Source organism: Danio rerio, chromosome 10, assembly GCF_052040795.2.
Source record: "Danio rerio strain M-AB ecotype USA chromosome 10, GRCz13ab, whole genome shotgun sequence".
Taxonomy (NCBI): domain Eukaryota; kingdom Metazoa; phylum Chordata; class Actinopteri; order Cypriniformes; family Danionidae; genus Danio; species Danio rerio.
In genome coordinates this window covers 4,302,501-4,315,000 of record NC_141030.1, presented here as the reverse complement: position 1 = coordinate 4,315,000, position 12,500 = coordinate 4,302,501, and the positions used below count along the sequence as shown (strand labels likewise).

At 38.1% G+C, this 12,500-nt stretch overlaps 1 protein-coding gene and 1 long non-coding RNA gene across 5 annotated transcripts in view; one reads left to right on the top strand and one right to left on the bottom strand.

The window, feature by feature from the left end:
- ttc28 (tetratricopeptide repeat domain 28) overlaps positions 1-12,500 on the bottom strand; it is a 500,907-nt gene that overhangs the window by 23,702 nt on the left and 464,705 nt on the right. For all 4 annotated transcript variants that reach the window (XM_087269938.2, XM_087269939.2, XM_087269940.1 and 1 more), the window contains 2 exons: positions 12,433-12,500; positions 4,433-4,607 (listed from right to left, as the gene is read on the bottom strand). The exon at positions 12,433-12,500 is cut by the window's right edge and continues 151 nt beyond it. In XM_087269938.2, the coding sequence (XP_087126064.1) occupies positions 4,433-4,607; positions 12,433-12,500 (243 nt within the window). The remainder of the gene's footprint in view (positions 1-4,432; positions 4,608-12,432) is intronic.
- The window catches only part of LOC147834968 (uncharacterized), a 722,499-nt gene that overhangs the window by 497,305 nt on the left and 212,694 nt on the right, over positions 1-12,500 (top strand). The window lies entirely within an intron of this gene.

The following is a 12,500-nucleotide window of genomic DNA, read 5'->3' as shown; positions in this document are numbered from 1 at the left end:
CTCCAGCATTCTGACTCATCCGAGACGACACACTTGGATTCTTCTATTGGGTTAATAAGGTTTTATCCACCTCACCTCAATTACACACAAAACGCGTTTCATTTGCGCCTAATGCGCAACGCAGATGCTCCGCTGATTATTTTGGAGGCATTATCACATGCCATTAAAACAAGTCGATATAAAAAGCATTGAATGTTCTTCAGACCTCTGAATAGCTCGTTAGCGTGTTTGCTTAAGCATTTTGTTCTGAAAAGGAACGAGAACGCCTGGTAATCGTGTTCACTAGATTTGCGAAGTATTTTAAGATGAACAGGCACCGACGGTTTGTTCCTTTATCTCGGCTAACATGTTCCGGCGCTCACTCTAGAGACGGAAGCTGTCCCAAATCCTGTTGAAATGTTAATTTAATTCTTTGTCGGGATACGCTTCTCTAGGATGGAAATAATCGCATTTTGGTGCCAACCAGAAATGACAAGCACCAGAAGAGCCCAGAGAGGGATATCTGCTCTTCGTATTTGTGCTTGAAATGAAGGACTGTGACACAGTCGAGGGCTGAGGGGTTGCATTTTTGACCCATCCCGAGTACTCTCGTACATCTGAGCTGTTGTGGATGTGTGAGACAGTATGTGTTACACAGAGGATGCGTGGAAATGAAAACCTATAGAGGTAAATTGTCTAACCTGATCCCCCTGGTTAGCTCGGGTGGCTCAGTTTGATCATGCTTCTAGAGCAGGCATGTCCAAACTCGGTCCTGGAGGGCCGTTGTCCTGCAAAGTTTAGTTCGAACCCCAATCAGACACACCTGAGCCAGCTAATTAAGCTCTTACTAGGAATTCTAGAAACATCCTTGCAGGTGTGTTGAAGCCAATTGGGGATAAAATCTGCAGAACACCAGCCTTCCAGGGTTGGGACTCCCCTGCTCTAGAGTAATCCTGCGTTCACACTAGACACGGAATGCGCATTAAGCGCGAGTGATTTACATGTTAAGTCAATGGAAACGTGCGAATAGACATCCTGCAGCGCAATACGTGCAAATGGCACGAATGATGCTAATTGCACGGCGCAAATTGAACAGTTTGCGCGTTTGACGTGCGCTTTGCGCATTAACCAATCAGGAGCTTGCTCTTGTGGTGGCGTGATTGTGACATACAACTGTTGTTGGTGTCCCGGTAGAAGGCCTCCAGCTGAAACCGACAAAAAGTTTATAAAGCTGGGCTGGGCTCAGTCAGAAGCACCGCTGAAAGCCTCCATCATCCAGGTTCAGTTTTTGGAGGAGTTTATGGGCTCACAGAGCTGGATGCACCTCTGAAAGAACCTAGTGGACTCAGACACGGCCCTAATCGTATCGATGCTGTTTTTCAGCCTTTATAAAGCACATAAACACTTATTTTCTCAATAAAATCCATGTTAGCCATTTAGCTAGGAAGCTAGAGTCACCGAGCAGACAGAAGCCCTGCCCATCACGCTAGTCCGCGTCTGTTCTGAAGTAAATTTGACGCGCGAATGAAGCGGATTTGGCGTGCGAATGAAGCAGGGTTTGACGCGCGATGCAACAATCATGTATAAATCCTTTTTAAGAGTTGTATGTTTTACATAATCTGCAGGACAGTAACCCAGACCACAAATTTTCCAACCAAAAAAGCACTTAATAAACACTAAATACTGTAGTGACTGTAATTCATTTTGGCAATCTTTAGCAGTGACACTTCCATCTAGCAGGCCCTCATGTATGCCATGATATTGCAGCTCAAACCATCACTGATCTCCCCCCCCCCATGCTACACTGGGCATGCAGCAGTCTGGGTGCTACACTTCTTTGGGTCTTCTCCACACTGTAACTTTCCCAGATGTAAGCTAGCTGTCACTGGGGTTGTGCCTTTTCAAAAGGTACACATTTGTACTTATAGGGTACATATTGGTACCTCAAAAGTATATGATAGTAACGTAAAATCTTACGAGGAACTCTTTAGATTACTTTTTAGGTACTAATACATACCCTTGAGGTATTAATATGGACCTTTTAGGTACAAATGTGTTCCTTTTGAACAGGTACCACCCCAGTGACAGCTCGTGTACCATTATTTCTGAGAGTGTAGGAAACACCATTCATGTCACCAAACAACAGTCTCATTAAAAATCTAGAAGAATCTGCATTAATCACAGAATTATTCTGACGAATCTCCCGAGCAGGGCTCCAGTCAACACTCCCAGATCTGTCTTAACTAAGGGGTGGAAGAGGTCTCGCTAAACGAGGCATAATCGCTCATATTGCAGACGGTCGCGGGTATCACAATTCCTGTTCGTTCTGCACAATGAATGGGGTCTTCAAAGGTGGCATATTGCACCCAACCAAGTGGAAAAGATTGCTCGCAGCCCCTCAGTCAAGCGCTAAATTATCCTTTAATGGGCAGGGATGAGCGCAAATCTCGCTGGGAGAAGCCATCACACCTCTAGTGACTAATGCGCTGGCACTACAGACTCACAGTTTCTTCCGCACGCACGTACAATAATGGCCTTTGTTTCAGGCTGCTGCTTAATTCACACCAAGAGCTTCTGACGCTCTGCCATCCTTCTCTTCGTCTGAATTGTGCTCCTCCAAACCTGCCAGCGTCTTCGGCTAATTATATGTCAGAGTACACCCGACACTGCGGCACTGACTCTTCTCAAAGCATCAGAGAGGAAACCTCCATCTGAGAGGTGAATTACTCCTTAGCTGCCACCCAGTTATAGCTCCACAGAGCCAGGGATCAGTGCGGTGTGGCCTACAGCCTTGCTGTGGCGTATGACAGCATTGCTGAGATCTGCTTCCTGCAGGGCGTGTATGCACACACACATTAGTTTTGGTGATTCAGAAGGATTCTAAGGCATATTGTGTTTTATACAACTAAAAAACACCTTCATTGGAAATGATTGGCTGTCAAGGTCATCACTGTTTACTGAGTACAACCACAGATACAGAGACATGACCAGATCCATCAGGTTATATTAAGGTTGCAGGTACACCTATTAAAATAAAAACAAATTCATTCCTCTATGCTAGTCTGTGGCTAGCGCACTGGGCACGCTGATTTATTTCATTTTGTGATTGAGAAAATCACATTTTTAAATCTTAACTTTCATCACAGGACTGCCAACTAGCAACAATGTAAAATCTACTCTATGCTAGGCTAGCAACAATTCAGCAATTCGCTAGCAATCACCCAAAACTACCTAAAATTATTAGGACAAAAGTCTAGTACACCCTAGCAACCACCCATAGATCTATACACTAGATATCACATAGGGACCCTGAGCATGCGTCAATAGCGCCGCCACATTGGTACAGTGCTCCCAGGACAAATGTCATTCAAGCGCACTAGTCAAGACAGTGTTATTACGTGAAGATGCGGGACTTTAGCGCTGTCTACGGGTGTAGTAACGAGCAAACAAAGAAAACAAAGCACAAAGGCAGAACATTTCATAGGTAATATTAAGTTTTTTTCTGTTTTTGTATGTTCTGAACTTTTGTGCTAATCAGGTCACGTTATTGATGATAACAGTCACTTACTGCATTCACCATACGGCAAAGCAGCTCCAACTCGCACTAAACACTCGGCTTATGCTAGTTTTGTTGAATAAAATCAGCAAACAGTGCAAAAGAACTATGACGAGATGTGGCGCTGCCAGAAACTTGTATTATTGTCGGCTAACGTTAGTGAAAGAGTCGTTCGGGGGATTCATTCACAAACGAATCGCTCCCTCCGTCAGTATGAGAAGTGAAAGCTGGAGAGGAGGTTTTAGGACACGGATTAGACCAAATTTAACAAGGAGGTTGAATAGTACATTTCTGTACACACAAACACAAGCTTTTTGTCAGGAATGCCCGTGCGGTCACCCCCGAGATGAAGAAGGCATGGAGGCGGTGGTTTTTATATTTATGTAGGGTAGAAAATTATATTTTTTGTAATATTTTAATTCTTTTTCATATGTAAAGATATTTGCGTATTGCTGTACATCCTATCTGTATTAAGCAATGTTTAAGCGAGGCGCACAACTAACACACTCTGCGCTGGACTTTAGACCTGCTTTGATCTGGTCTATTGAGCGGTCTATTTTAGTTCCTCATAATAGCAACACGCCAGCAATGCGCCTCAACACGCCTTCTTTTTTTGATCAGAATGCCTATGGGCGCACATAAGAGCGCAAATACATTTGCTATTTAAGCAGCGTGGTGCAAAATGTCAAAACAACTTTTGTGCCGAGCTGAAACTAGCAAACAACAATTGCCTTGCGCCAAATTGCGCCTGATGTATGATGGTATTTATGGGCCCCAAGAGTCAAAATGTCAGTTTATAACACGTTTAAAGTCTTAAGATTCCTTAAACTGTAATAATAATAGTCAGAACATATTTAACTAATTGTTTACAGTAATCACACAAGAATAAACACTCACCTGCTGTAGTATGAGTCCACACCCAGGGCTTCACGCGCATTAGTGATGTGCTGCTCTAGCGACGAGCCTCCACAGCTGCTGGCCGCGGGTGTACAGGCTCCGCCTTCCTGGAAGTCTGAAGCTCCAACCTCCGATGAGCCCTCACCCAGATACACCTCATGAAACTTCAGGATACCTGTGCGGTGGACAGTTAACAGGGTTCATTTTAGACCAATTCAGTATCCTTTATGTCTTACCAAACAAATGAGATCTGGGCGTTTAATTATTAAAAACACACAAATTAAACAGCACAGTAAAACCTAATGTGATGGCTTCGAGAAAATTTGAAACATTCCATCGTGAACAGCTTTCTTTGTTCACTATATATACAGTTGAAGTCAGAATTATAAGCCCCCCTGAATTATTAGACCGCTTGTTTATTTTTATTTTTTCCCCCTAATTTCTCTTTAACAGAGACTTTTTAAACACATTTCTAAACACAAAAGTTTTAATAACTCATTTCTGATAACTGATATATTTTATCTTTGCCATGATGACAGTAAATAATATTTGACTAGATACGCAGGCACATATGCATTTATTTAACACTTGAAACATCTTATTTAGTACATTAATAAACAACATAATGCCCATGAAAAGAAAATAAACTATTGAATTAAAACTTTCCATATTTGAAAATTAGAAATAGGCTATATGAAAACTGTACTACACTGTGTAACGTTCGCTTGCAGAACGTATTTTGGATAAGTGTGTGCGTTCGTTTGTATGTGGGTGTGTCGTTTCATGCATGTGTTACAGGTACGAACGGCATTGGAGGATCCGCATTTCGTGCTGATGACATTGGCCGCTGACGCTGGGTTTGCGCCACCAATCGCTGGTTGGCATAGCGTTTAAAAGCCGAGCCCAAACTGCAATGGCGATCTCTCTCTCTCTGTCTCTCTTTCCTTCTCGCCACTTCTCGCTCTTATTCTTCCTGTGGGTCTCTGTGAGGACAGTCTCTCTTGCAAGGGCTAGTCTGAGAGAATGTGTTTTGCTTGTTTAATGCTCATGTCTAAAGTTTGCGATTTAATAATGCTTGTGAAATTGTCCAGTTAACTGACATGTTTGAGTGATGCCTCGGAGAGGTGTAGGAGTGAGTAAGTCGTGCGATATACATATACAACACTCAGTAATGTTTTGTATTAGTTCACTAGGTTCAGGAGAATGTGCTGTTTTCTGTATGTTTTGTTTTTAGTTAGAGCAATTTAGTTAAGACGTTTGGTACGTTGAAGATGTTTCTTTTCATGCTTTTCTTTTCATATTTAGTTTAGTTTGGTGAAAACAGTTACTGAGTTTTGTTATATGTATTTCTTTGATTTAAGCACATTCAACTACTTCCTCGCCCCCAGGTAATTCATAATTTAATCATTGTAAATATTTTTCTTTCACTGTATAATATATTTTCACTGGTTTCATTGGATGTATGGGCAATAAATAATTGCAGTGATTATTTGGTTTTCAGTTTATTTCTTTCTCCATCCGCTTGTCACACACATTAAACTAATGTATGTTATGTCATCTACTCCTAGTTTAATATTAACATCTAAAAGGACGTAACAACTGTAAAAAAAAAATCCTGGTTGCCTTATTTTTTTAAGCTGAATCAAATTAATCATGAGTTCATTGACCTTATATTATGTTAAACTGACTTAAAACATCTTGCATAACTTATAAAATTAAGGTAGAACATGATTAACTAAGTTCAAATGACCTAAAACATGTGCTGTCGGGATTAACTAATTTCATCATTTTCATATCATTGTAATTAGGTTCCAGTAAGCCCAAATAGCAAAGAGAAATAAAAGAAATGCATGTAAAAAACAGCTTGGGCCTTAAGAGGGTAAAAGTGTTACATTCATTTATTTTCTTGTCGGCTTAGTCCCTTTATTAATCCGGGGTCGCCACAGCGGAATGAACCACCAACTTATCCAGCAAGTTTTTACGCAGCGGATGGCCTTCCAGCCGCAACCCATCTCTGGGAAACATTCACACACACACACTCATACATTACGGACAACTTAGCCTCCCCAATTCACCTGTACCGCATGTCTTTGGACTGTGGGGGAAACCGGAGCACCCGGAGAAATGGCAACTGAGCCGAGGCTCGAACCAGCGACCTTCTTGCTGTGAGGCGAACGTGCTACCCACGTAAAAAGGCTAAAAAAAAAAAAAAAGGCAAGCCAATATCCAAAAGTATTGGAGTGATATAAAAAAGTATATATAAATAAAGCTCATCTTATTGTCTTATTTTTTCTTTCTTTCTTTATTTTTTTAAATCTATTTCTTCTGTCTCGGTTGAGATGTAGTAAAACACCCACAGATCTGGCATGAAGCGTCTGGCTCCAGTGGGCATTTTGTCTCTCACTGGCCATAATTACAGAATAACCTTGAAATGAAAAAAAAAACCTCATAAATGTGAAAATCAGCTGAGAGTTGAAGAAATAGTTTTATAATAAGACATCAAATTCTTTGCTGCAGATTTTCTGGTGATTAGGGAATAACACATATAATGCATAACTATAATACAGCTTATGAAATCACTGTCAAAAGCCAAAATGCTCTAAAATGCACAGATCTAAATCGGCATATCAAAATTAGTATAAAACAAGTAGATTGAAGTCAGCCAATTTAATGCATGTTGGTATTTTTAATAATAATAATGAATCAATAGTAACTATTAACAACAATGCTGCTGGAGATGGTTACAAAACTAATACACCACAAGAACCAACACGTCAAACTGAACCGAAAAAGGTCAGATGTAAAACACAATCATTGAGCAGAGCTCAGCCTAGACCAGACAGTTTCAAACTCCACAGAGCCCCGGTGTTTTAGACATAAAGTACATGCTTTGGGTAATAATGAGTTTAGAATAATGTATAGAGCCACGCAAGAGTCATGAGCAAGGTCATCTGGAATCTAGTTACGTGAATATTGTAAACAAGCGAAAACACTCCCCCTTACAGACGTCCGTCTGATTGCATGAGCGTGTCTATCTTTTACAGACGTCAATTTTGGAATAAATAAATGAGCTTTAGGTCTGGAGAGGTTCAGACGTGTGTGTAATTATGAGTGAGTGCACATCCAGTTTACCTTAATATACAAATAAATAAAATGAAAAATGAACAGGGACTGAATTACAGACTTTGGGCTCTATTTTGACGGTCCATGCGCAGAGCGCAAAACGCAGGGCGCAAACGCTTTCAGGGCGTGTCAGAACGCGTTTTTGCTAATTTAAGGACGGGAAATCTGCCTTGCGCCGTGGCGCATGGTCTAAAAGGGTTGAGTTTATTTTCTTAATGAGTTATAGGTGTGTTTTGAGAATAAACCAATTAGAGTCATCTCCCATTCCCTTTAAGACCCAGCTGCGTCGCACCAAGAGCGCATTCGCTATTTACAGGACGTAAAGTAAGTCTAAGTGGAAAAAATGAGCATTTCACAAGAAAACAGTTAACAGTTTTTTAACAGAAAACTGTTAAACAGAGCATCTACTGCGTGAGAATGAAAGATAAATGATCTACTTTCACATTCGCTCTTGGATAGGGAAACCTTTAAGCACAGGCATCAATTAGTCTATAAATAAATAATTTTGTTTGTTAAGCACAAATATTCGTTTCAAAACTATTTCTAAATTCAGTTCTAATTTCCAGCAAACGAATAAATGAATAGTAATAACAAAATGTGCTCAAAAACCTGAGTTATATCCTAAAACACCTGCTGTGCCTCATATGTTCTAAAACCTGACAGGTGGGCAAATCTAAGCTTGTTTTTAATAAAACAAATATAAATATGGATATAATAAATAATACTGCTAATAATAATAACATTATACAAAAGCAAATTGTTATGAATGAACAAAAAGCCTCCCGAGATAAAGACATAAAAGCAGTGATTTTTCATATTTATGTAGGCTAGAAAATAATATGTTTTGTAATATTTTAATCCTTTATATTTATATCCTATATCTATTCTTATTATATCCTATATATATATCCTTAATATTTAAATTTTTTCATATGTAAAGATATTTGCCTATTGCTCTCTTGTGCGTATTAAGCAGTGCGTAACTCTGCGCTGGAGTTTAGACCGGGTTTGTTTTGGTCTAATGAAAAATCTATTATAGTTTCTCAAAATAGCAACGCGCCAGCGGTCCACCTCAGAACGCCTTCCTTTTTAGACCAGAACGCCTATGGGCACACATATGAGCACTTGCTATTTAAACAGCGTAGCGCAACGCCTCAAAACCACTCTTGCGCCAAGCTGAAACTACCAAAAGACTATTGCGCCACGCCTTGCACCACACTGCGCAGAGTGTATGATAGGGCCCTTAAACTTATACATTATATTCGTTCAAACTACTAAAATGTCGACAAAAGTCACTTTGTTTACACTGTAGATTTAGATTTTTAACATCAGACATCAAAACAGCAAAGATCAAGGTCCCAATATGCATTTCAAAGCCGTAAATAAACAGTGAATCACAAAATACGGTAACAGTTAATTAGCAGATATCTTTTGCAGTGTAATTATTAATTATTTTAATGTGTGGACATATATCCATTAAATACAAGCTAGTAGCATTGGTTAGTGTCTTAGGGGTGTGTGTGGTGTGGGGGGATTATGGAGGCAGGTGGTACAGCCGCTTTGCGTTAATTCGCAGCTTTTTACCAGCTTCGCCAAACAGCAGGAGGCAGAATGAAGCTGCGGGGAACAGAAGGTGAGAGGAATACGACAGAGGAAAACACATCGATCCACTGAGCATGTTTGAGTGTCACTGAATGGAATATCCTTGAAACTGAAGCAAATTTGGCAAAAGAAAAAAGGTTTCTTTGTTGCAGAATGTGGTTCAGACAACTTAAAGGCTGTTTTATACTTCTGCGTCAAGCGCACGCATATGCTACGCTGCAGCCTACGCGTGAAGGTATAGCCCTCGCCTTGGCCGTGGGCGTCGCTAATCTTAAAAAATGTAATTACACATCGCAAAGACGCGTAGCGCAAGCTCTGTGATTGATCACGTCACTTCATAACTATAGCAGCCGCTTTTCGACTGAACTAAATTTATGTTTGATGTCTTGGTTATAGTATTTAGAGGGCCAGAACAAATTTCCTCGGGGGCCGGATTCGGCCTATGACCCGTCAATTGAATAGCCCTGCTATATAGTATGAACAGTAAAACTAAAAACGTACAAACGATACAAACTGTATTTTTTTATTGCCTATCCCTAAATCCAACCCTACTGTCTGTAAAAAAAAAAACATATATATATATGAGCAATATCACACGAGTAGCAGTGCGATATGGCTGTATATCAGCACTGGTGGGAGGCGTGCGTTGGCACGAGGCCGCAGGCCTTAGATGCCTTAGTGCCCCCACCAGTGCCGATATACAGCCATATCGCACTCTTACGAGTGTAATATTGCGTTTATACAACAGTTTGACGGCAAAATTGTGTATATAAAAACAAAATCAAACATGGACAGTCTCAAAAACCCTTTTGTATGAGGAACTACTTTCTTCCACATTGGATTCAAATCATAAGCTGACAGTTAAACAGTTGAGCGTGCATCTTTTACACTAGATCTGTAGTGTCTGCTTTTTGCTGGCTGTATATATATATATATATATATATATATATAATTTTTTTAAATTTTACACATACATACAGCCAGCAAAAAGCAGACATGTATGTATGTATATATATATATATATATATATATATATATATATATATATATATATATATATATATATATATATATATGTATGTGTGTGTATGTATATATATATATATATATGTATGTATGTATGTATGTGTGTGTATAAATATATATATATATATATATATATATATATATATATATATATATATATATGTGTGTGTGTGTGTATGTATGTATGTATATACATACACAACATAACATTTTTTAACATTTTTTTAAATTTAGGGATAGGCAATAGAAAATACAGTTTGTACCGTTTAAAAACAATTTAAAACTATGAAATGTCCCCACAATTCACAAAAACAAACGTGTGTGTCTATGTGTGTGTGCATGGCCTAAGTGTTATTGATCTGTTAGTGTAAATAGGAGGGCTTAAGTGTGGTGTTGGTCTGTGTTCAAACAGACAGACAGTGTCTCAGCATGTCTCCGGATCGAGCTCTGATGAACTGTTCAGATATACACTGTGCCCGTCTGACACCTCTATCACCCCTCCACCCACATCACATCACTCCGTCACTTCAGTCAGTCTGTAGTAAACATTGCACACTACTCTAACACATGAGTTTTTACAGCACCCTTCAAAGGTTTTAAATAATTAGGCTTTTTAAAAATCAGTTTGTTATTGATTTACTAAGTTGTTTTGACTTGTTTTGTTCATGTTTTATTACACAGAAGCGCTACAGTTTTAATCAATAGTTAGTTAAAATATATCTCAATTGAGATGACAAATCACCCATAGCAAATTTATTATGATTATGTGTGTTTCATTTTTATTTGGTTACATTAATCCCATGATGCTCACAAATGTGTGTTTTTATGAAATCATAATGTCATATTGTGGTGTGTTCAAAAAAAGCTAGTCCTAATTATTTATTTATTTATTTATTTATTTATTTATTTATGTTTTGCAATTTTGATTGTTGTTTTTTTATTCTGTCATGTCACTATTAATTTGTTGTGTTGACTAAGCCAAAGACAATTTTCCACTCCACCTAATTTCAAAATTAAATTAAATTAAATTAAATTAAATTAAATTAAACAAAATAATTAATAAACAAATAAAAAAATCCAGTGGAAAAAATAAATCAATATTATTTTAAAAAATATAGTTTACACATTTTTGTAGGATATGGGTAAAATATGGTACTACTAATAGTTTGACAAAATTTATTTGATTTTTGGAAATCACCGGACGAACAAATGTCACTATTAATTTGTTGTGTTGGTTGAGCCAAAAACAAATTTCCACTCAGGGTGGACAATAAAATAAAATAAAAAAATTAAATAAATTAAAAATAATAAATAAATAAAAAATTAAAAATGTTAAATTAAATAATAAATAAGTAAATACATAAATAAATTGAATAAAAATATATAATAAAATAAAAAATAAATTAATTAAAAAAAATTATAATATAAATAAAAAATATATAAATAAATAATAAATAAATAAATAAATAATAAATAAATAAAATAAAAACGAAATACAAAAAACTAAACCAGACAATTAATTATTGACATCCAGCTTTCAAAAGCAGCTGTGATGTAGCATAGTGATATAGCAAGTAAACAACTCAAGCTACCTGTCTCAAATATTTGTAAGCGATATGGATTATTAGATTATCAGACATATTTGCATGAACTAATCCCTCTGTGCTGAGTAACAATTAATGTGATAATGGCACTAAATGCGGCTTTGTTTACACCTTGTGGTTCCCCATTGCGGAAGGAGAAAACAGAGTACTGCCCCCTGCAGATGCAGAACGTGACTCTCGGTTTATACCTCTTTCGTCCATTGTGTGTGTTTACACATAACTTTTTGGTTCAAACATGATCCAACGTGAGACAACAATGCAGTTGGGTTTCGTTGGTGCAAGTTGTTTGGGCTCGACTTAGTGTGTCCTGGCATTTAGTTCTTGTTGGCTAGTATTTTAGTATTTCTTCTGGAGATAATAATCTTTCTGTTAAACAGAAACTGAGGGAATAATATCCAGGGGGCAAATATTTTAGAAGGACTAATAATTGCAATAAGCAAAACTGGAATACGTGTTTATTTACAAAAAGAAAACTATTACAATCACGAGGAACACATTAAATAATGTTAGTTGTATTGTCTGCAATGAAATAGAAGTCGTTTGGGGAAATACAAGTGATTTGGGGTTAGTATTTCAACCTGTGCAAGGACATATGGGCACTAATCAAGCCTTGTTATGTTTGAATCTGCTTGTTCAGTATCTTACCGGATCCCGGAGCCAGGAGCCAGCTGTACAGATATCCAGCCGCCAAGGAGAAGTAGAGCACCAGAGCC